Source organism: Vespula vulgaris, chromosome 10, assembly GCF_905475345.1.
Source record: "Vespula vulgaris chromosome 10, iyVesVulg1.1, whole genome shotgun sequence".
Classification (NCBI taxonomy): domain Eukaryota; kingdom Metazoa; phylum Arthropoda; class Insecta; order Hymenoptera; family Vespidae; genus Vespula; species Vespula vulgaris.
In genome coordinates this window covers 5,340,281-5,361,018 of record NC_066595.1, presented here as the reverse complement: position 1 = coordinate 5,361,018, position 20,738 = coordinate 5,340,281, and the positions used below count along the sequence as shown (strand labels likewise).

General features: G+C 34.2%; 1 protein-coding gene across 6 annotated transcripts in view; it reads left to right on the top strand.

Moving 5' to 3' along the window:
* The window catches only part of LOC127066760 (inward rectifier potassium channel 2-like), a 37,272-nt gene that overhangs the window by 5,046 nt on the left and 11,488 nt on the right, over positions 1-20,738 (top strand). For 2 of the 6 annotated variants that reach the window (XM_051000869.1, XM_051000871.1), the window contains exons 2-9: positions 7,357-7,471; positions 7,573-7,811; positions 8,293-8,566; positions 8,642-8,834; positions 8,905-9,126; positions 10,210-10,445; positions 10,509-10,807; positions 11,008-11,276. In XM_051000869.1, coding sequence (XP_050856826.1) covers positions 7,357-7,471; positions 7,573-7,811; positions 8,293-8,566; positions 8,642-8,834; positions 8,905-9,126; positions 10,210-10,445; positions 10,509-10,807; positions 11,008-11,269 — 1,840 coding nt within the window. In that variant the 3' untranslated portion in view covers positions 11,270-11,276. Of the gene's footprint in view, positions 1-4,087; positions 4,377-7,356; positions 7,472-7,572; positions 7,812-8,292; positions 8,567-8,641; positions 8,835-8,904; positions 9,127-10,209; positions 10,446-10,508; positions 10,808-11,007; positions 11,277-11,440; positions 11,764-14,955; positions 16,132-20,451; positions 20,601-20,738 lie in introns of those variants that run through there. The other 4 variants (XM_051000873.1, XM_051000868.1, XM_051000870.1 and 1 more) reach the window with 4 other exon arrangements.

The window sequence follows — 20,738 nt, the reverse complement described above, 5'->3', positions numbered from 1 at the left end:
AATTAAAATTTAATAATTTTATTGAAAGTCCGAATATGTATATAACGAAACTGTTACAATGTCGCATCCTTGAATATGTTAAAGATTATTATTTATAATACCTGGACTATTATGAATAATCACTAACACGATCGTGCAATATTGATTAATTTATTAAATTGATTAAATATTACGTACAATCCTATTCTCTTCGGACAATTTGATTTTTCTTGGTTACTTTAATAAATTTCATTGTTAAGGTTTTTTAGGTAGTTTTCTATAATAAATTTATTACAAACACTCATAAATATATTAATCACTATAACACAGACTTACTGATTACAAATTAACTCATTACTAATAGACACTGACTGACTCACTGATTGATTGACTTAGCTACGTGCTTCCATGTTTATTGTATCAATTGCTTTTTGAACTTTCCTGAGTTTTCAGGATCACTTTGAACTATTGACAAAGTACTACTATAGCTGATATGAAGAACACGTTGATCCATATTCCATGATTCCACGTTAGAAAATAACAAACAATTTTTTACAGATGAGAAATAAAAAAATAAGTAATTAAATTAAAATGTCCCACGAGATTAACTACTCGTCGCATGAATTTACAATTCGATACTAAAAGCTATGCGCAACTCTGTCGAATGATCATTCCTTACTTTTCCTCCCACAGCCCCTAATATTAACCAAACCCCTCCACTCCATTTTTAATACTGCCAAAAAATCATTTCCTGCCAAAAGATCATTATTATCACTTTGACCGACCGCGTGATAGCATTATTCATATTGATCTATTCTATTTAATAAATTATGGTAAACAGCTATGAAATTTATTACATTGCTCGATTTTATTTGTTGTTATTCATAATTGTTAGGCATTATAATTAATGCTCGTATTAATTACACAGTCCATAATATCAAGTAGAAACTTGATAGTTTCCATTATCGTATTCGCCGAGAAATAGTGAAACGGAAACTAAGTTCTTTATCGAAAGGATGGTCTGTGGTCATTGATAAATAATTTCCGTAACGATAAAGAAGCGAAGTAGGTTAATATCAGATGTAAATATGTGTAAGTCCCGTTAAATGTTCGAAACACAAAGTTTTAATAAAAAGAAATGTTCGAGCTATATGGAATTTCTATGAACTCATTAATGATCGTTATCAATCGTTGTGCATTCCACACAACTTCTCTTTTCTTTTTCTTCTTTTATTCTTCTTTTTTATTTACTCGTTCGCTATTTCGCGAATTATCATTTAAATAATAAAAGAAAAGAGGATGCAGTAAAATGTTTCGATTATAATTCAATAATATTATGCGAGGATATATATCATCATTAAAGAGAGATAATGAAATATTCGATATTGGTTTAATTTGTAATTCATATCAGTTGAATCGGATTATCGTATACACCTGATAGCGATGGAAACATTTCTAAAATTATATTATATTTTCATTTAATATTATATTCCTGCAAACATTTATAAAATCATCGTTAAATGTGTACGTGTATGTGTGTGTGCATTATGCATGAGTTTAAAGATATAAAAAATTTTAAAGATCTTTAGTACGATTAAAAATTACTCAAAAAATCATTCGATAAGAAATATGTAAAATCTTAATTTTTTATTCTTTTATTTATATTGCTACAACCAAACTCTATTCTTTTTCTTCTTTTTAATTATTAATATATTTCATATATGATCTATAAAATGTTATTCCATTAGTTTTTTCTTTTTTTTGTATTCACTGTAAAGCGGTCGGAAGATACATGTTTTGACTGCTTTTATAGAAATACGAAAAAAATAAACGACGAAGTTTTCGGAAGTGAGACTCGGTCGGGGAGACGCCAAGCCGCGGAATTTTCGTCGATAAGCTCGAAAATACTTCGTCGCTGAGAGATCTAGATCACAATGCGTTTTATGAACTCCGCGAAAATAGCATCACCATGTTCCCGTTTCCCTACCATCCTCGGCGGAAGTCTTTCTTTTGCTTGACGAGAATAGAAGTCTCTAATTGCGGAAACCGTGGCACGCCAAAGAGTATCAGGGAATCCCGTCCTCCTAGTTTTACGTCCGAACCACTTTGAAAATGTTTGTATTTAGACGTAACTTTGTTACTATTAATCTTGCACAAAGAGAAGGAACTTTTCTCAGAGAAAAGAAAACACGTTTCGCGGGATCATATACACATATATATATATATATATTTACGTGCAGTGTTTTACTATCAAGATCAATCACATTTTTTAATATGACGTATTGAGAAAAGGAAATTAATTGTTATCGTTAAATAATTTTTCATAAAAAAAAAGAGAGACAGAGAGAAAAGATAACAAAAATCATTGATCATCGAATGTTAGTTTTTAATCGATCTCCAAAAAAATTTTAATTCCAACAAATAAGTAGATACATTAATAATCGTCTTAGAGATCAATTAAATTGTAATAAAAGTTGCGAAGTGTGGCATCGAAATGAACTCAAGGCAAAGAAACGAATCGTCGAGGAAAGATCCCAAAAGGACGTTCTTGGCCTAGAAAACGAAAACTGTCGGCCGCGAAAATCGTATCGTTCGTTCTCGAGACAGTGCCAGATCGCGAAACATTTCGCCCGAAAATATTTTGTCTAAGGGTAATACGCTCCCGTCGATCTTTTGTCTCTGTCTCTTCTATTACAGTAGAATAAACAAAGGTGTCGAAAAGTATGAATATAATAAATTTAAAAAATACCATCAATTGTATCAATCTCGAACGCATACTTTGTTATCTGTAAGTTTTTCATACAATTTTTTTTCTTTATTAAATGAACAACATACGACGTCGATCGTATTTAATCTCATACGTAATTTTACATAATATTTCTTTTCTCTTTTCGACACGAACAAAATAAATTTAAGGAATGACGTCGATCGTATTTAATCTCGTATGTAATTTTTTCGGTATAAATAAAATAAATATAAGGAATGACGTCGATCGTATTATCCGGACGTTTCAAGCGGATATGCTTTCAAAGTAATATCTTCTTTTTTTCCAAATGGTTTATTTTATCGCAAACTTTCTATTCTGCGTTAATTTTTTCGACAGATCCAACTATTCCAATAAGACAGTAGAGTATTATTCAGCGTGTATCTCGCCGGCCTTAAGCGGTGCCAAGCCGACGCATAGACGACACGAAGAACGACGAAAATCGGTTCTACTCTCCAATGACTCGAAATTCGATCGCGCAGTACTAGACGAGCTGTTGTTCGTTAACGAGCGAGTTTAATTAGCTCCGTGCACCTCGTTAGAAAATTTCGTTTATGAAACGGCATCACGCGAGAATGTTCCGTATACTTCAACAAAGAGATATCGATATGGTCTCGCGTTATTATTAAATGGATCTATTTAACGCGATATTTTCGTTGGATCTTTAATAATTAAAAGCCCAACGATCCTAAAGATTTTCGTATTGTAATAATTCGTAGGATTTTACGTGAGTTAATCTTATAAAATTCGGAATAGTTGGAAGAACATCTACTCGAGCGACGGTTAAAAGTGAAGTGGACGCTAGCCAAAAGAAGGGAAAGTGAGAGTGCGAGTGAGAGATAAACGTTTGAATAAAAGTGGTGGAAGTGGTGCGGGGGTGGGTAGAAAAGAAAAGAAAGAAACGATCGAGAATAATTCGATCGTTCGAGATCGAAGAGCCGAATGTGGTGCAAACGACTGATCTGGATATTTCTTTGGTTGTGGACTGGCTGCGACGTGTGGCTTTAGCAATGAAGCGAGCTGAATGGCGAGCAGAGCGGAGTGAAGAGCCTTTGGGACAGCTGAACTCTCGGTAGACTGTCCTTAAAGCGATCGCTCTGCACGGCCATCTTGAATAAGATTTAATTTTAGATGACCGAGCCTTCTTCGTGCTACCGAAAGCCGAACGACGAGAGATACATACATACTAAACTTCGATAGATCGACATTGACGAGATAAAAAGAAAGGATTAACGCTACTTTTTGCGTTTGGATTGCGTGTCTTTTTTTTCCTTTTCTTCTTCTTCTTCTTCCTCCTCTTCTTCTTCTTCTTTTTCTTATTTTTTTTTCCTCTTTTTATTTAAGAAGAAACATCTCTCTTCCTTTCATCTTTATGTCCATCGTGTCCACGGACGTCACTTCTATTGCGATAAGAGAGACCATCGAGAAGAGAGACGTTTGAATTTAGCAGAAAAACAAACATGGCCACGGCAACGTCAATCTCGCCGAGTGCGTCGGACGGAGAAAAATTACACCACCTTGGAGATGGAGGAACGGCCTTCTCCGGCTTGCGCAGAGCACTCTCGCAAGTTTCGATGCTCGTCCTTAAGGCCACGACTTCCGGAGAAGCCGCTTGGCGAGAAGAATTGCTTAAGTACGCGAGTCAAATCCGATGATAATCTTTCCATCCGATGATAATTCGAATATTTTCTTTGATATTCGACAACAAATTAATAATATTGATGATACCGAAATTATCGGGATTATCGATGTAAAAGAGATACAGTGCAAATAATTAAATACAAGGTGGTCGAAAGAAATCTAAATTGTAGAATAAACGTTTACTGTATCATTCGTTTTTATTTTTTATTTATGTTTATACTATGTATATATATATATATGTGTGTACATATATATAGTAGACATGAGTCGCAAATGTAGTAGATTAATATTTATGAGTCGATTTTATTGAAAAGAAAAATAAAAAATAAAAAGATCGTACAGAAAAATTTTATTCTACAATCTTGATTTATTTATTTAATAGGGATCGCATACTTTTCAACTGTACCATAATTACTGAACTATCCTGTATAAATACAAACATACGTAGATAAAGTTCATTCGTCAAATTTTATACAGAAGGGTTAAGATGTGAAAAAATAGTAATGGTTATAAGTAGAAAAAGCATTTGCATAATTTTCTGTATGATGATAATGAATGATAAATTCTTTTCAAGAAGCCTATTAGAATTAGAGAAAGAGAAAGAGAGAAAGAGAGTGAGTGAGTGAAGCGGAAAGAATCGTCGATTTAACGAGCCAAGAAAGAAGACATAAAGTCGCGAAGTGAACATCCGTTTAATCTAGACCAGAGACGATCGCCGAGTTACAATCTCGCCCGACGGTTTATATCATTAGGTTTATTGCCACCGGTTATCATAATCGCCGACGATTTCTTGTCTCGTTCAGACGGACACGATTCGTCTCGATGAAGATAAAACGAAACGATGAGTATCTCTCTCGAAATTTTCGTGACAATAATTCCTTTAGAAATGATTTCTATTTAACTCTATCTATCTACGACTTTTCATAAATATCGAAAATTACTTAAGCGATTGTTCATCATATATATATATATATATATATATATATATATATATATATATATACATATGCATAATTTATCCTGAATTTAAATTTATCATCCTGAATATCTTGTACTACAGACAATAAAATTAGATATAAAACGAATGATATTTTTTCTAGGTATTTTTTTTAAGTTACCAAGGCTATTGATGTCTTTAAATGAAATCGCAAATTTCTGTTAATGCGATTTTGTGTCTGATATCGAAACAAGCTCGCTTACCTATAAGAATGTTTCCATATCATTGAAATAATAATAGAATAGTTAATAAGTTGACGTTATTTTTGAAAAAGATATGCAAGGTGAAAAAATCGTCACAATCGAGAAATCATTTTTTTCGGCACTTGAATTAAATTGAACGAAACGCTCAAAGTAAAAGAGACGATCAATTTTTGTAATACCGTTTGATAGTAAATTTTTCTTTATGAAATAAAAATATAATTACATAGAGAAGAATAATCGTGAAGGAGACGAGTTCAAAGAAATCGAAGGCAAAGACTCGAACTACCTTTGATGTGCGATATGGAACCAGACTCCTTATTTCGTAAACATACGTCGTCTCGTTAATCTCGATCGTCTAGACTCTAGCCTTTAAAACTAGACTAACGTATTCGAAAAATACTCTTTCTTAACAGTGTTTTATTTCCAACTAATCTTACCGAGACACGGAGGCGCGACTTAACTATTTATAACGATGCTCAAAATCTATTAATAAAGACTATCGAAACGACGAGATCGAAAAACGTTAAAACAGTGGATTGACCTTCGACCGATGGCTCTTTCTTCGAAATTCAAACTTCATTACAATCTATTACATCGATTACCTTGATCCATATTAAATCTAACGTTAGCACTTGTTAAAAACTATCGAACGATCATTCGATTCCAAAGAAATTAATCATAGATCGTTAAAAAATATATAAAAATTTGAACGGGATATTTAATTTATAAGTGCGATCAATTATATTAATTAGATCAATTTTAACTGCAAGTTTCGACGTCATTTATAATAAATCGTAGAACATATGAATCATAAAAAAAAGTCGTGATTCGTTTCAATGACGCTTCACTGGCAAGTTGCCGTTCGACGATTTCGTTGTGGCGCCGCACTTTTAAGCATGGCCTAGACCAAGCGATAAATTAGAACCTAATATATTTTCAATGATATTATAATTTTACGCTGTGCTTCCTCTCATCTCTTAATAAAAACGTGCGTGGTAGTCGCAATTTGTTTTAATGCGAAATAAAAAAGAAAAAAAAAACAAAAAGAAATCGAAGAATTCGCGATTTTGTAGTTATCGATAAGTTGTTTGTTTTACTTTCATAAATTACGACTATCAAGATCATCGAAATAGAAACGAAAGATAGCTTCTCAATTTCAGAAATAAACAACGAGATCGTCTATACGAATAAAAAAACCTTTTATCTTTCTATATTTTTACGAATAGATATAAGGTGGAATCTTTCTTTTTTCTTTTTTTTTTTTTAAATGGAACAAGCCATATAATACGAACAATGCAGTAAATCAATTTTATTCAATAACTACTCTTATATACATTATTTAAAGGATCATTAATGACTATTATAGATCGTTTTTATATATAGATCGTAATTGCTGTATATTTTAACTTTTAAGAGCTATCATAAAAGAAACTAATTTAATCTGAACTAGATTTCATCCTAGGATATCATTTCTTTTTATTTTAGAAATGAGTAAAAAGAAACAGATGCTACTGAAAGTTTTTTGCTATTTAATATTAGATAAAAATTAATTTTCTGCATTGCGAATAACATTGCGATGGTTACGATAAATAAATTTTTGTTTGATATTAAAACAATGTTTAAAGAAAAATTTGTAAAACGGATATCTTTATAATTTGTAAAGAATTATTTTTATTACATCTTTTTCACGTATCTTTCTAATATTCTCTTCTTATTCAAAGCCTATGCATTTTCTTATATTTTGATTTTTCTTTTTGCTTTTTTTTCCGAAGATATCGTCAAACCAGATTCAGTTCTAGAAGAGTACGTAAGAGAGTAGTGTTCAAGCATGGAGATTGCAACGTCGTTCAAGGAAATGTTGCTAAACGTCGTCGTCGTTATTTGCAGGTGATTTTTTCTTTTTTTTTTTTTTTAGAAGATAATTGAATAACCATCAAAGTTAAACTCATTCATCTCGGTTAACAATTTATTTTCTTTTTTTTTTGCAGGATATTTTCACCACTTTAGTCGACGCTCAATGGCGCTGGACGCTTCTTGTTTTCTCGATGAACTTTTTACTTTCTTGGCTCGGTTTTGCTCTGATTTGGTGGTTGATCGCTTATAGCCACGGAGACCTTGATCCACGTAATTACAACTCGCCGAATTTTACATTTACTCCTTGCGTCCAAGAAATACATAGTTTCACCAGCTGTTTCCTCTTTTCCGTCGAGACACAGCACACGATCGGGTAAACGCAATCATTCTTACTTCTATTCTCGTTCTTTTGTGTAGTGTATGAACTTGTGTTTTATTTTTCTTTCATTTTTCAACACGCACGGAATGTTTTAATGTTTAAAGTAACGATGCACAAATTATGAATCGTTATTAATTATTAAAGCTCGTAAAATTTTCATGAATTTACTATAGGCATACAAAACGATATTAACTTTTCCAATTAATAAATTTCTGTTCGATTTAAAAATAAGAGTTAAATAACAATATTAGCATCTTTATATTTACTAATATAATCACAAAAATTTCAGCATCAATGCGTTATATTATGTATTTAAAAAAATGTAAATTTAAGTTCTTTTCTTTTCTTTTTTTTTTTTAACTGACCTTGACATTTCTTTAACTAAAATTACGTACATCGTAAAATTAAGTTCAAAGTTCAAAAGTTCAAAGAGAAAAGAAACGAACTCGTATATTAATATCGTATCATGATGCAGATATGGCTCTAAACACACGACGGACGAATGTCCAGAGGCGATATTCGTTATGTGTATACAATCGATGACAGGAGTGATCTTACAAGCCTTTATGGTCGGCATAGTATTCGCGAAGTTGTCTCGACCGAAGAAAAGAACGCAGACCCTCCTTTTCTCGAGGAACGCTGTAATATGTCAGAGGGACGGCCAATCGTGTTTAATGTTTCGCGTCGGGGACATGAGAAAGAGTCATATCATCGAGGCTCACGTCAGAGCACAAATGATCAAAAGAAAGGTAGGCAGCTTAAGTATTAAAAATATATTTTTATTAAAAAAAATTATTTTACTAGTTCGATGCAAAATATTTCAGGTGACGAGAGAGGGCGAGCTCCTACCGTTCTTCCAAACGGAATTAAAAGTCGGCGGAGACGGGGAGGAGGACAAGATATTTTTTATATGGCCAACAACGATAGTTCATAAGATTGATGAACATTCGCCACTTTATCATATATCCGCCAGCGATATGCTTCGAGAACGTTTCGAGATTGTCGTTATTTTAGAAGGTAAAAACTTTAAATTCGATGCTGCAACATTCTAACTCTAGTACTATAGCGTTTTCAATTACGATTGTAGGTGTGATCGAATCGACCGGTATGACGACGCAAGCTAGAAGCTCCTATCTACCGTCGGAAATTCTTTGGGGACATCGTTTCGAGCACATTATCACATTCCGTAAGGAAACCGGCGAATACGAGGTCAATTACAGTCTCTTTAATAACACTTACGAGGTCGATACTCCCCTCTGTTCTGCAGCCGATCTCGATCATATCAGAGCGATGCATCGAGCTAAAGGAGGTAAACTATTTTGTAAATTATTTTATAACAGCGCAAACGCTATGGATAATAAGGCTCATTTATATACAACCGTGCCGTGGCCGTTCCGCGTCCCGGTTGGCTGCATCGGATCCGAATTGGTTATCATAATTTTATGACGTAACAGTTTATATATCATTCATGGATGATCCGGACATTTTTCGATCACATTTGCCAAGCAACCGATATTTTTTTTATTTCCACGGAGAGGCCACGGCCGCAGCACGGACTTATATAAACGTGTCTGAACATATCTCGTCCGTGTATGACTTTATTAATTTTTAGGAACGTATTCAGAAACTTCAAATACTGTAACACCTGGACAATCTCCGATAGTATATAAATGTTTGGATACGGAACGGCCACGGCACCGTTATACTATATAAATATTAAACCACGACAGCGCGGTTGTATTATAAAATCAAGGTTGATGAACAGCCTTAAAAGCTTCGTATGATATATAATATTGAAAAGAGGACTCTAAGAAAAACAATGCTTTCCGTTTGGTTAGAGTTTATCTCTATGACAAAAATCATGGTAGTTACTACCTCTTGTTGCTGACTTACAGTTTCTGAATATTTACGTTCTCTTTATGAGAAGATTACAGATACATTCTGCCGAATAAATGAATTACTAAAGGTCCATTCAAAAAGTCAATTTTTGACCGCAATTTTCTCATACGATGACAACGATTTCTACTTTATCGATGGTGGTATAAGTAGAAATCGTATCTAATTGTTATTAATTTTCTGACAAAACGTCTTAAAAAAAGTGCTCGAAAATAGCTAATTTTTTTTTCTTTTTGTATATATCAGGATACTATTTTATTTGTGATAAAAAATTCATAGATAAATGTTTAATCGTTCGATCTTGACCAGTAAAACCATGATGTTAAAATAATAAGTATTTACGAGCGAACAAAAGAAATAGATTCAACAAGATTCCGATGCACGATGGCAAGTATCTGGTGAATTAAATTGTTGAAAACTTAATGGAGATTACTTCGAACGAATCTTAAACGATCCCGTCGAAGGAAGTTTGATTATTGTTTCGTGCTCGTCGCAGAACGCGTTAGTTCAGGTGCATTTCCATATCACGACGTCTCGAGCAGTTCTCTGACTACAAGTTCCGGTTCGAGTTTGGCCTCTTCTCTCGGTGGTCTTCATATGCATGCACCTCCGTTGACTCCACCGACTCCGATTCCGGTTATGATCACCGGTCCTGACGGCACCTTGAGACGAGAGAGCGTAAACAGCGTGCAAGTTGAACCAAGGCGGCCAATATTTTATACTCCCGACGAGGTGAGTTTCTTCCTGTTTCCTTGCAAAGATATAGAAAAATTTATGCCAACGAACGATTTACAGTCGATCGATAACGAGATTGCTTGCGGGGCTACTCCCGTCAGTCCGGAAGAATCAAGAGTGCAAGAGGAATACAATCGTGCCTTGGAGGATATCAATGCGACGCTTAGAAAAAACAGAAAACATAATTGCAAGGATGAGAAGAAGATTCATCGGGAAGGCTCGAAGAGTACTCTCGATTCGAAGAAAAGCGACTCGAGAATTAATATCGAAGGAATGAAAAGATCAACTTCACGTCCGACCATCGATCAATGTCAAGCTCGCAATAAAAAGTCATCCTCGAAGTCGACTTTGGATCCCAGGTAACGTGCTGTTATAAAAACGTTCACTATACTTAAACGCAATGGTTATTAACTCTTATAAGCGAGTTTAAAAAATTCATATTTAAATAAACGAAAAAAAGAATATGTAGTGGCTTACGTAACAATGTAGTATTTAACGATAAACATGATGTATAAAATTGTTTGGCAAACGTAAGTCGTTAATCATTTTGATTTCTCAGACATAGCAAATTTAAGGGCTCGCATGAGTCTCTTCGCGACGCTATGCCGAGGAGATTGAGTTTGTGCGACGGTCACAAGGCTAAAGACATGCAAAAGAAGACGTCCTTTGTATTGGGAAACGAAGAGGAAATGAGAAGCGTAGAGATAACTATACCAACGATATCAACGTCGTTGGGAGTTCCTCAGCGATTAGAGATCGTCGTCGACTCACCGGAATCAAATCATCGCTTGGAACGCGTGAATGCGTGCGAAGACGTCTAATTTACAGGTAAGTCTAATTATGATATATTTAAGAGACTTTATATTTTTAAACTATGAAAAATATTGTCGTACTATTACGCTTTAAAAATAAACGCTTTGTTCCATCTCGAAAATACGAAATTTACGATCGTAAATAATGTTAACTTCGTAATATCTCGTGTATTATAAAAGCTCAGGAAACGAGGGCGGACGAAGGACGTGTATTATTTGTCACATAATTGTTCAACTTCCTAAAAATATATCCAAATTTACGAACCATCGGAATCGTCATCTAAATTGTTTTTAACTAGAATACAAAAGACATCATACCGAGAGATTTAGAATCGCTCATGCTGTTTGATTTCCTCCTATCTAGCCTGCATCCTTTTCTTATTATGATTTAAATCAGGGATAAATTTACATGAAAAACAGATAGAGATTACATAATTATAATTTTATTCAAGAAAGAACGGAAGTCTTCAAAGTATCTTGCAAACGAACAGACGCATCATCGTCCTGAGAGTGTTTAACACTGACAAACTGCTGCGCAAATCGTTTGAACTTTTCTTTCTCTCTTCTTTTTTTTTTTTTTTTTAAACAAGAACTCTGCAACTTTGTTTGTTTAATTAATAAACATAACGATACAGACTTTCTTTCAAAAAAGTACATAACAAGACCATTATGCTTTTAAACGTTATTATAGTTAGGCGTAAAAGTTGATGAAAATTTTGTGATAATTTTTAATTTGCGAACTAGTGGAGTCCACGAAACGGGGTCAATATAAGAGCTGACTATTCGTTGGGAATCATTCGATCGCGGTAGTTCGCGCGTTATGATGCAATAAGCACGTTCTACGATTGCGAGAAGGGCAGATGGATGAGTGGTGGTTTAAATGAATACGAAGAGTCGTGGATAGGTTAGACGACGACACGACAGGATGAGTTTAGTGGCGGGAAGTGCCCTCGTTATCGCGCCAGTCAATTGTTTAATCTCAGCTCCTCCTCCTACGCTCGCCGTTCTCGCCTTCCCTTCCTCTTCTCACTCGTTTTACAACTTCGTTTTCTATCATCTGTCAGCTCGAGCGTGTGCGCTACGAACCATACCGAATCGAGCCGAGTCGAACCGAGATGATAATGAGAGTTGTCCATGACACCCCGCGAAACGCGATAAAGTGGCTATCGAGTTCCTTCTGCACGTACCTTTCTCTTTTCCTCTTCCTTCCTTCCTTTCCTTTTCTTTCCTTTCCTTTCCTTTCTCTTTCTTTTCTTGTACTTAAATTCAACTTGACTGTTTGAATGGACAGTAATAGATATACAGCTTATCAAGTTACAACGATCCCTTTTTCTACGTATAACAATGAGCGAAGAAATATTCTTTTTCTTTTTCTTTTTCTTTTTTTCATACTGGAGAGAATAATAATTTTGTTAGTTTACTTCGTGATACACGCTTGCAACAATTTTCTATTAGTGTTACTAGTAAATACACATTAAAGTTGAAGCATTATTTAGATAAGATATTATTAGAAATAAAATATTATTGTTGGAAGATACAGTTATTGTTTTCTCCGAAATAATATTTCATTTTAAATACTCTGTTATTTTTAATTATTTATTCTAGCAGAAAATATCCAATTGCGTTTTAAAGTTAACAAGCAAAATTCGTGAAGTTTTCGTTCATCGTATATTTGTAAATTTCTACTTTGCTCTAACTAACAGAGAACGCTATGAAATCCAGGTCAAATTTCATCTCACGATCCTCGAAATCACAAGCTAGTTGGCTCGACCTTCCGAGAATGAGGTCGTAAATGTCGCGATTGTCATGCTAATTGTAAACCTTGGAGAATGAAATTCCATCGACTCCATCGGTTACCCTATGGGAATTGTAGATTATATTGCTCGAATGTATGTACAATGTACGCGTGTAATGTGGGTCCTTTAAGTCGAGTCAGATCCGACTTGCTAAAAGCATAAACATACAAAATCTTTTGAACGTATTAATTATTTAATAATTAACGAATGTTTACAATTAATCACACTTTGTACCTTCTATAAATCAATTTTTTGTGTCTCTAAAAAAAAAGAGATTATACTATATGAAACTTACAGTGTAACGCTATACTATAATTAGATATAATTTATACAGAACAGGCATTAACATAGGAGAAGAAAGAAACAATGAAATATTATAACATTAGAAATATATATATACAGATGAGTGTAGACGACTAGAAAATTAAATGACATTATTAGATGGTTAAGTTAAACAACAAATCTTTGACAATTTTCTTCGCAATCGTCGTGCTTGGTAGCAGACATTGTTTCTCACGACAATAGAGAGGTGATACTCGAGGATCACGAAACTGGGATAAGCATATCGCTTAGCAAACGTAACGTAACTTACTCATTCATTTTTTTTTCTTCTCCAAGCACATCCTCGCTCTGATAGGTCGGTTATTCCGAACCTGTCACCTGAGAGACACTTTATACCTAGCTAACTCCCTTTTGTCCAACCTCGTTCTGCTCTGCTTCGCAGTAAAACGTTTTAACAACAAGAAAAATATATTTGAAGGAACTTATCTCGAAGTTTTATCATTATTAACCATGATTCACGAACGAATCATCGTCAAGCGAAAGGATCTCATCGCATAACTTCAAGGAAATAATATTTTTCAATGATTAACAACGGATAATCAATATTCCCAGAAACGATTGGATAGATACTTCGGTAAAAAAAGATCGAAAACTCCTTTTGCACTTATCTTTTTCGTCCCACTCGTCGATTATTCGCACGCTATGACTAATATACCCGGAATAACCGGAAACCGGACGTTTCGTGGGGGAATTCAAGAGACGAGATGGGGCTTGCCTTCTCCTTCGAACTTTCTTTCTCTCTTTCTCTCTCCTCGAAATTTTTTTTTTTGTTATTTTTCTACTTCTTTTGCTTTATTTCTTTTTTTTCTTCTTTTTTTTTTATTCTCTTTTATTTTTTTCTTCTCGTAAATCTTACATTCGAATTATTTTATACAAACGACGAACTCTCGCGTAACGCGCGTCTCTCGGTGTATCCTTCGTAAATGCGCGTAAAACGGCACCGCATTATCTGCACTTCTCGTGGCAACTAGCAAACGAGAGTAACATCGGTAATTACTCGTCTGAATCATCATCGTTTAATTGACTCAAATTAAAATTGCTACGAAAGAAAAACAACGTCGTTGATCGACGTCATTGATCTCTTTGAATGATAAAATAATCCTTCTTTTTTTAAGCAGAGATTCGTTTCGATATATCGTTTCGTAATTTAACGATATAATTATCGCGAATGAAAGAAAGAGAGAAAGAGATGTTAGATACTAAGAGATATTTAGATACTGAAAGACAACGTATATGTATAATATATATATAATATATCTATACAAACTCTATTAAAAATGTAGTCACGTATTCTATACACGTATTCTATACGAAAAGTCAGGAAAAAAATGAACGTATATTCTCTGTCTTATTTGACATGTCTTAATCAATACTTTTTATGATTTTTAAATATAGTTACTATCTTCGTTTATTTATATTCGTCCTTTCAATTTTATCTAATTTTTGGTTCGAGTATATCGGATTTAAGATCATTTTTATTTTAATTAATTGTAAGCAACTTTATTACACTACTTTTTTTATATAGCAAATTACATATTTTACGGGTTATGATTTCAGCAGAAGGCGTTAAACAATACGATATTTTTTATATTCGGATAGCAATAATGTTAAACGTATTGCAATCAGTATTAAATGGAGAGAGAGAAAGAGAGAGAGACAATAGTTAGTAAAAAGATAAAAGCGAGTTAAACAAACAATCCACCTATCTAGAAGTATTCTAAGCGATGATCAAACAAGTGACACATATCCCGAGAATACCCGATTGGCATAGGAATTTAGAAAGGACGAAAACGAAGCTGTCTGATCGTGGAAGGTTGGAAAGTGAGCCATGAGCGTCGTTTATTTCGATACGTACGAGAGAGGATCAAAAGCGAGTTGCTCTTGCCGTTTGATTTGCGTGTTCCCTTGTTCGACTCGAAAGTAATAAAGCGAGTAATTATGTAAACAAAAAAAAAGAAAAAAAAAATACAAAAAAAGAAAAAGAAAAAAAATGAAGACGCAAATTTTGCTCCACATTGTCTAGTAATTACAGTCGACGTGTTCGCCAAGTAAAACGTTCCAAAAGAAAGAAATTTCTTGTCGAATGAGAACGTTCGTCATTGTTCGTACAATGAAGATCGTAGTTGAAATGTCACCATTGGGTTTTCTGAATCTCCTATCTTGCTTGGCATAATTACTTATCATCATAAAGTGTGTCTCCTCTGTTAGTAGAGACGGGTAGTAGTTAAGAATATACGGGTACTTATTTAAGAGAAAGACCGTCACGAATACGTGGCAAATCGATCTTTTATACTAATCATTGTCACACGCATCAGATCGTTAAAGTATTATATATAAAGTATATAAAAATTTTTTCTAATATACTAACATATTTTTTTTCTCTTATACCGCACCACGAGTGCTTCGAATTGTAAAAATAATAAATCTAAAGTATACCACTATGCAATATAAATAATTTTCTCGAGATTATATAACATCGTACGACTATATGAATCAATTACATAAATCTCGTACTACCATGTATGGTACCATGATCATTCCTCTTCTTATAATACTTTTTATCAAAGTGCATCGTGAATCGTCGAATCATTGTTTACAAGATCTGATCGAGAGTTAAGGAAATAAAGTGTCAACGACACGATAAGTCAATAGGAAAACAATACTATAAATTATTTTATTAACAATAATATAACGTGATAAAAACGACGGGATCACCGTTAGAGAAACATTTTGATGACTGTCCCCCTCTCTTTCTCTCTTGGGAGACGTCAAACTCAGAAAACGAGCAGCTAAAAGACCGAGACAGATCGGCGATCTTCGACAATAAGAGTCAACGCGTACAACGATGAGGATGAGAATGAAGAGGAGGAGGAAACCAAAGTGGAAGGAGAAGAAGGTGGAGGAGTTGAGGAGGAGAAGAGAGAAGACTAACTGAGAGAAAGGAGAAGGGATAAAGGCGGGTGTAAAAGGTGCCGGTTGACGTCACTGGACAGGCTTGCTCGTGGCTCTCTTCGTTGCATTCGTCGTATGTACCTACTACATTCGCTTAGCAAAAGCGTTCGCAGTTTCGCGACGTTTCGTCGACGTCGTCGTCGTCGACGCGGCGAACGCGCGGGACAGTGTCTCGATTCGTTTCGAAACAAAATTCTACGATTCTAATCCGTAAATATAGGTGAGAAGAGAGAGAGAGAGAGAGAGAGAGAGAGAGAGAGAGAGAGAGAGAGAGAGAGAGAGAGAGAGAGAGAGAGAGAGAGAGAGAGAGAGACTGGTCTGGAAGATCGAGTGAATGGCGGGACATTTAAAATTCAAATTTACACGAGCGACATCTACGAGTGACGCCGGTCGATCAATTCACCACGTGTTCGCGTCTCTTATTTTTCTTCTTAATCCGAAAGGAGAGGATTTTTTGAAAAAGAAAAAAAAAGAGAAAAGTAAATAAAAAAACTGATCAAGAATATACAAAGTTCTGAATAGGATGAACGATAAGTTGAAAAAATAGTGTGTGCTGTTTCTTTCTCATTGGTGAAATTTTATAACAGTGTCGTGGTCGTCAATCGGTTAAGAGAAGACAGAGAGAAGATTGAGAGAGAGAGCGAGTGAGAGAGAGAGAGAGCCATCGTCATCGTCGTTGGTTTCGTGAGGGAATGCGCTAATTGATCAGCCGTCTACGTTGAAAGATCGACGTCATTTCCAGCGGAAAGACAATGAAAGCTGTGCGCAAAAGCGTGCGTCCGGACGGGACGATCGGTGATTAGTGACCGGTAAGAGGATGCGAATTTTCCAACATCCGATCGCGTGTCGACCTCGTTTCGGACGATATTCGATCCATGTCCCGTGTATAGGTATCAAGCATATGGATCGAGCTGTGCATGAAAAATAAAAAAGAAAAGAGAAAACCGAAATACCACGTATCAGTAAAAATCAACGATTCAAGACAATTTCGCTTTTTCTCTCGATCAACTTCGACTCGCTTCGATCATTCGAGAATGCGAATGACAACATTGTCTTTTCACTTTCGAATACGTATAACACTTACGCATTTACGTTACCTCGATATGTCTTCGAACAAATATAATACTTAAATATATGATTAAAAATGAGTTCGAATGCTTATTAGTAAATTTCTTTTTCGTTTCTACGTGTATTTGAGACGAATTAGAAAGGAAATGTTACGACCGTGGGAAAAAAAAAAAAAATAAAAAGCGTTACCTTGCAAAATCTCTTCTTTACGAGGAAGAACGTTTCAGGGACACCGTTAGTTGACTGATGAGCACACGCCAATGATAATGTGTGTACATACGTAAGACGACGTTAACCTGATGTAGCGTGACGCACACGTGCGCGATTATTACTATAGATCGTACTCGTATCTATGATTCTACCACGTATCTACATGATACAGATAAAGGAGTATTATAAATTATTGCTTGATATTGTTTTCCATGATTATTTTCGATGATTAAGAAGGTAGTTTGAAAAAAGAAAACGAAAACAAGTAAATAATACATATATCTACAGTTTCGTAGAAAAAAAAAAAAAATATATATATATATATATAGTAACATATACGCCGTGATAAAACGTTTTATTTAACTTTAATTAAATGTGTCTTACGTATTCTACGTAGGTAAACGTTAATATGTATGTACTTACATACATATTTACATAGGTGAAATAAAGCGAACTTGAAGAGGGAGAAAGAAAGGAAAGGGACATCGGGAACACGTAACTATTGGAATTGCAAATGATGTTCCGATTTACATATAGAGAGTAAAAGCAGTGGAACGTGTAAAAGGGGGAAACGACACTCGTAAGAAAAGTAGGAAAATGGAATATTCATAAGACAAGAACAATGAGAAGAATTTTGATCGTAATATAACTACTGAAATCGATTAAATCACTGATTAATCATTTTATTTAATTAATTAAAAATTTTGTCGGATTCTTATCGATTTATCGTTCGAAAAAAAACGTTCTTGTTTCCCCATTTTTTTTTTTTTTTACTTAATGCAATATTTATTTTTTATAATATTAAAAAGTTATCTATGTCTAGTTAAGATAAATATAGATAGAAGATTAAATGTTACATATAGGTTTGAAAAAAGATAGTCAATAAATATTAATTAGAAGAATAATTCAATTCGATCAAAAAGTTAAGTAATCATTTTTCTTGTCGTTAAAGGAGATTTTCCAAATGAAAATTTATCAATGAAACATAATCTTTCTATCCTCTTATTTTTCTATTTTTAATCGTTCTTGCTCGATTTTCCGTATTTCATTATAAACTATTTAATGTTTAATTTAACAGCACGTTTTTACGTCTAAAGAAACTACATTCTTCTTCAAATTACTTCACATTTCATAATCAGAATCTATTATCAATAGAAAAGGAATTTATCGATAAATTATTACTTAAGATAATAATAAACTTGTGATATATACCGTTGTTGTTTTTTTTATCTTATTGAAAAGTTACTTAAAAATGTTGATGAAAAATATCGTTAAAATTTTCAAATAGGATTTTTTCTTTTTCCCACGGATATACAATGATAAGAAATTATCGTTGCGCATTTAAACGCATTAGCCTGGCGACTGTGACAGAAGGAAAGTTTCAAGGTCCGTGTCGCTTTCGCACGTCGGGATCTATCTGAGAAGTCACGATGTGATCGCGCGAGAACACGACGCGTGGCCTCGTAAATGTATATGTGAGTTCGCGCGCGCACGTTATCCCCGCCATAAGAGGTAAACGCCATGGCATCCGTTGGCAACGAGATCTCATGCAACGGGCGCGAATCCGATACAGTTGCGAGTACGACGCGCTTACGTGCGTCCGTCGTCCCTTGAAAAGCCGAGAAAATCAAAACGTCGGGTAGAACCGATTCGAGTAATAATCTATCTTATCTCATAGATACCTCATCATAGTCTATGTGTCTAGATACAAATGTAGATACTGTGAAATGATAAATATCTTAAGTGAGTCTAGAACCGAGCCAAGTGCTCTGAGTATTTTTTTTTACTCGATATGGAGATTAGTGTGCCGTTTGAACATATATGGGAAGAATTAGAAATAAAATAGAGCTTTTCTTGTAACATTGTTGAATATAACATGGTTCTTTTTTCAGTCAAAATTTTATAAAAAGAAAGAAAAGAAACGAATACCCTATAGATATGTTATTTGATAAATCCGCTTGTTTTACGTGTCTTCTGAAAAAAATCATAAAAGTAACTCGATTTTAAAACAAGTTGCATTTGTTTGAAAATCTATTATTAAATGGTCAGTGTATCGTAAAATTCAATTTTGATGATGTTTACAGGGTTGATAAAAAAGCTAGTTCTACAAGACGTATAGATGTATTCATATTATTCTATTTTTTATTGTCTATTTATTTTTTCTTATTTTGTACTCATCATCTTTGCTACAAATTCTTCTTGTCATTTCTTTTTTGTTCTAAATTAAATTTAATTAAGTAAAATGTTCGAGATACTTTTCAATTCAATTTTCAAAATCAATGAATAAGTTTTATGAAATAGTCTAAAAAAAAAACAAACTATTAAGTTTTACGATAAATAATATATCATAAAATTTCTAAAGATTCCACGAAAGCTTCCACTTTGGTTATAAATAGAAATGCTTTTTATCTCGGCGAAAGGATCTCTCTTTCTCCTATTCTTCTTTCTAATCCTCGGTGTGCTCTCATGCACGTGATTACGCGTATCAATGATTCTGAGAAGAATGCGACGCGTAGCTATTGCAATAAGATATCTTTCGATATCAAATCGTACCTTTTTTTCTTTCCTCCATTATTTCTAATGACTTTAAAAAGGCATCGAGAAATGAGCTAAAAATGTAACTTTACGATCATAATTATTATATATCCCTTATAAATACATTTTTTTTCCTTTTTATGTTTAAACATATATACCTATGTATAATGCACATTACTGTATATAAGTTTAACTATCCGACATTTTTTAGCATGAAAAAATAAATCTTTCTCTCTCTCTCTCTCTCTTTTTCTCTAATTAACGTCAACGAACTTTTAATCGGTGCAGAGTCAAAGGACGATAGGATAAGCCAGCAAAGAGAAGAAGGACGTAGAAGCTGCCGAACGAGAAAATAAACGCGAAACGAGTTGAAGCTATGGCGGATCACAAAACTATATCCTTAGCGAGTAACGATCGCGGCTCGACTATGCGTGGTGATTTCGATGAGCGTTTAAGACGCATTTCATACTGATGTTCGAAACAAAGGAAATAAAAAGAAGGTAGTGAGAGAAGAAAAAAAATTCCTACGAGAATAGCAAAGTCATTGATCGTGTAAAGCTGAGACGCGAAAAAAA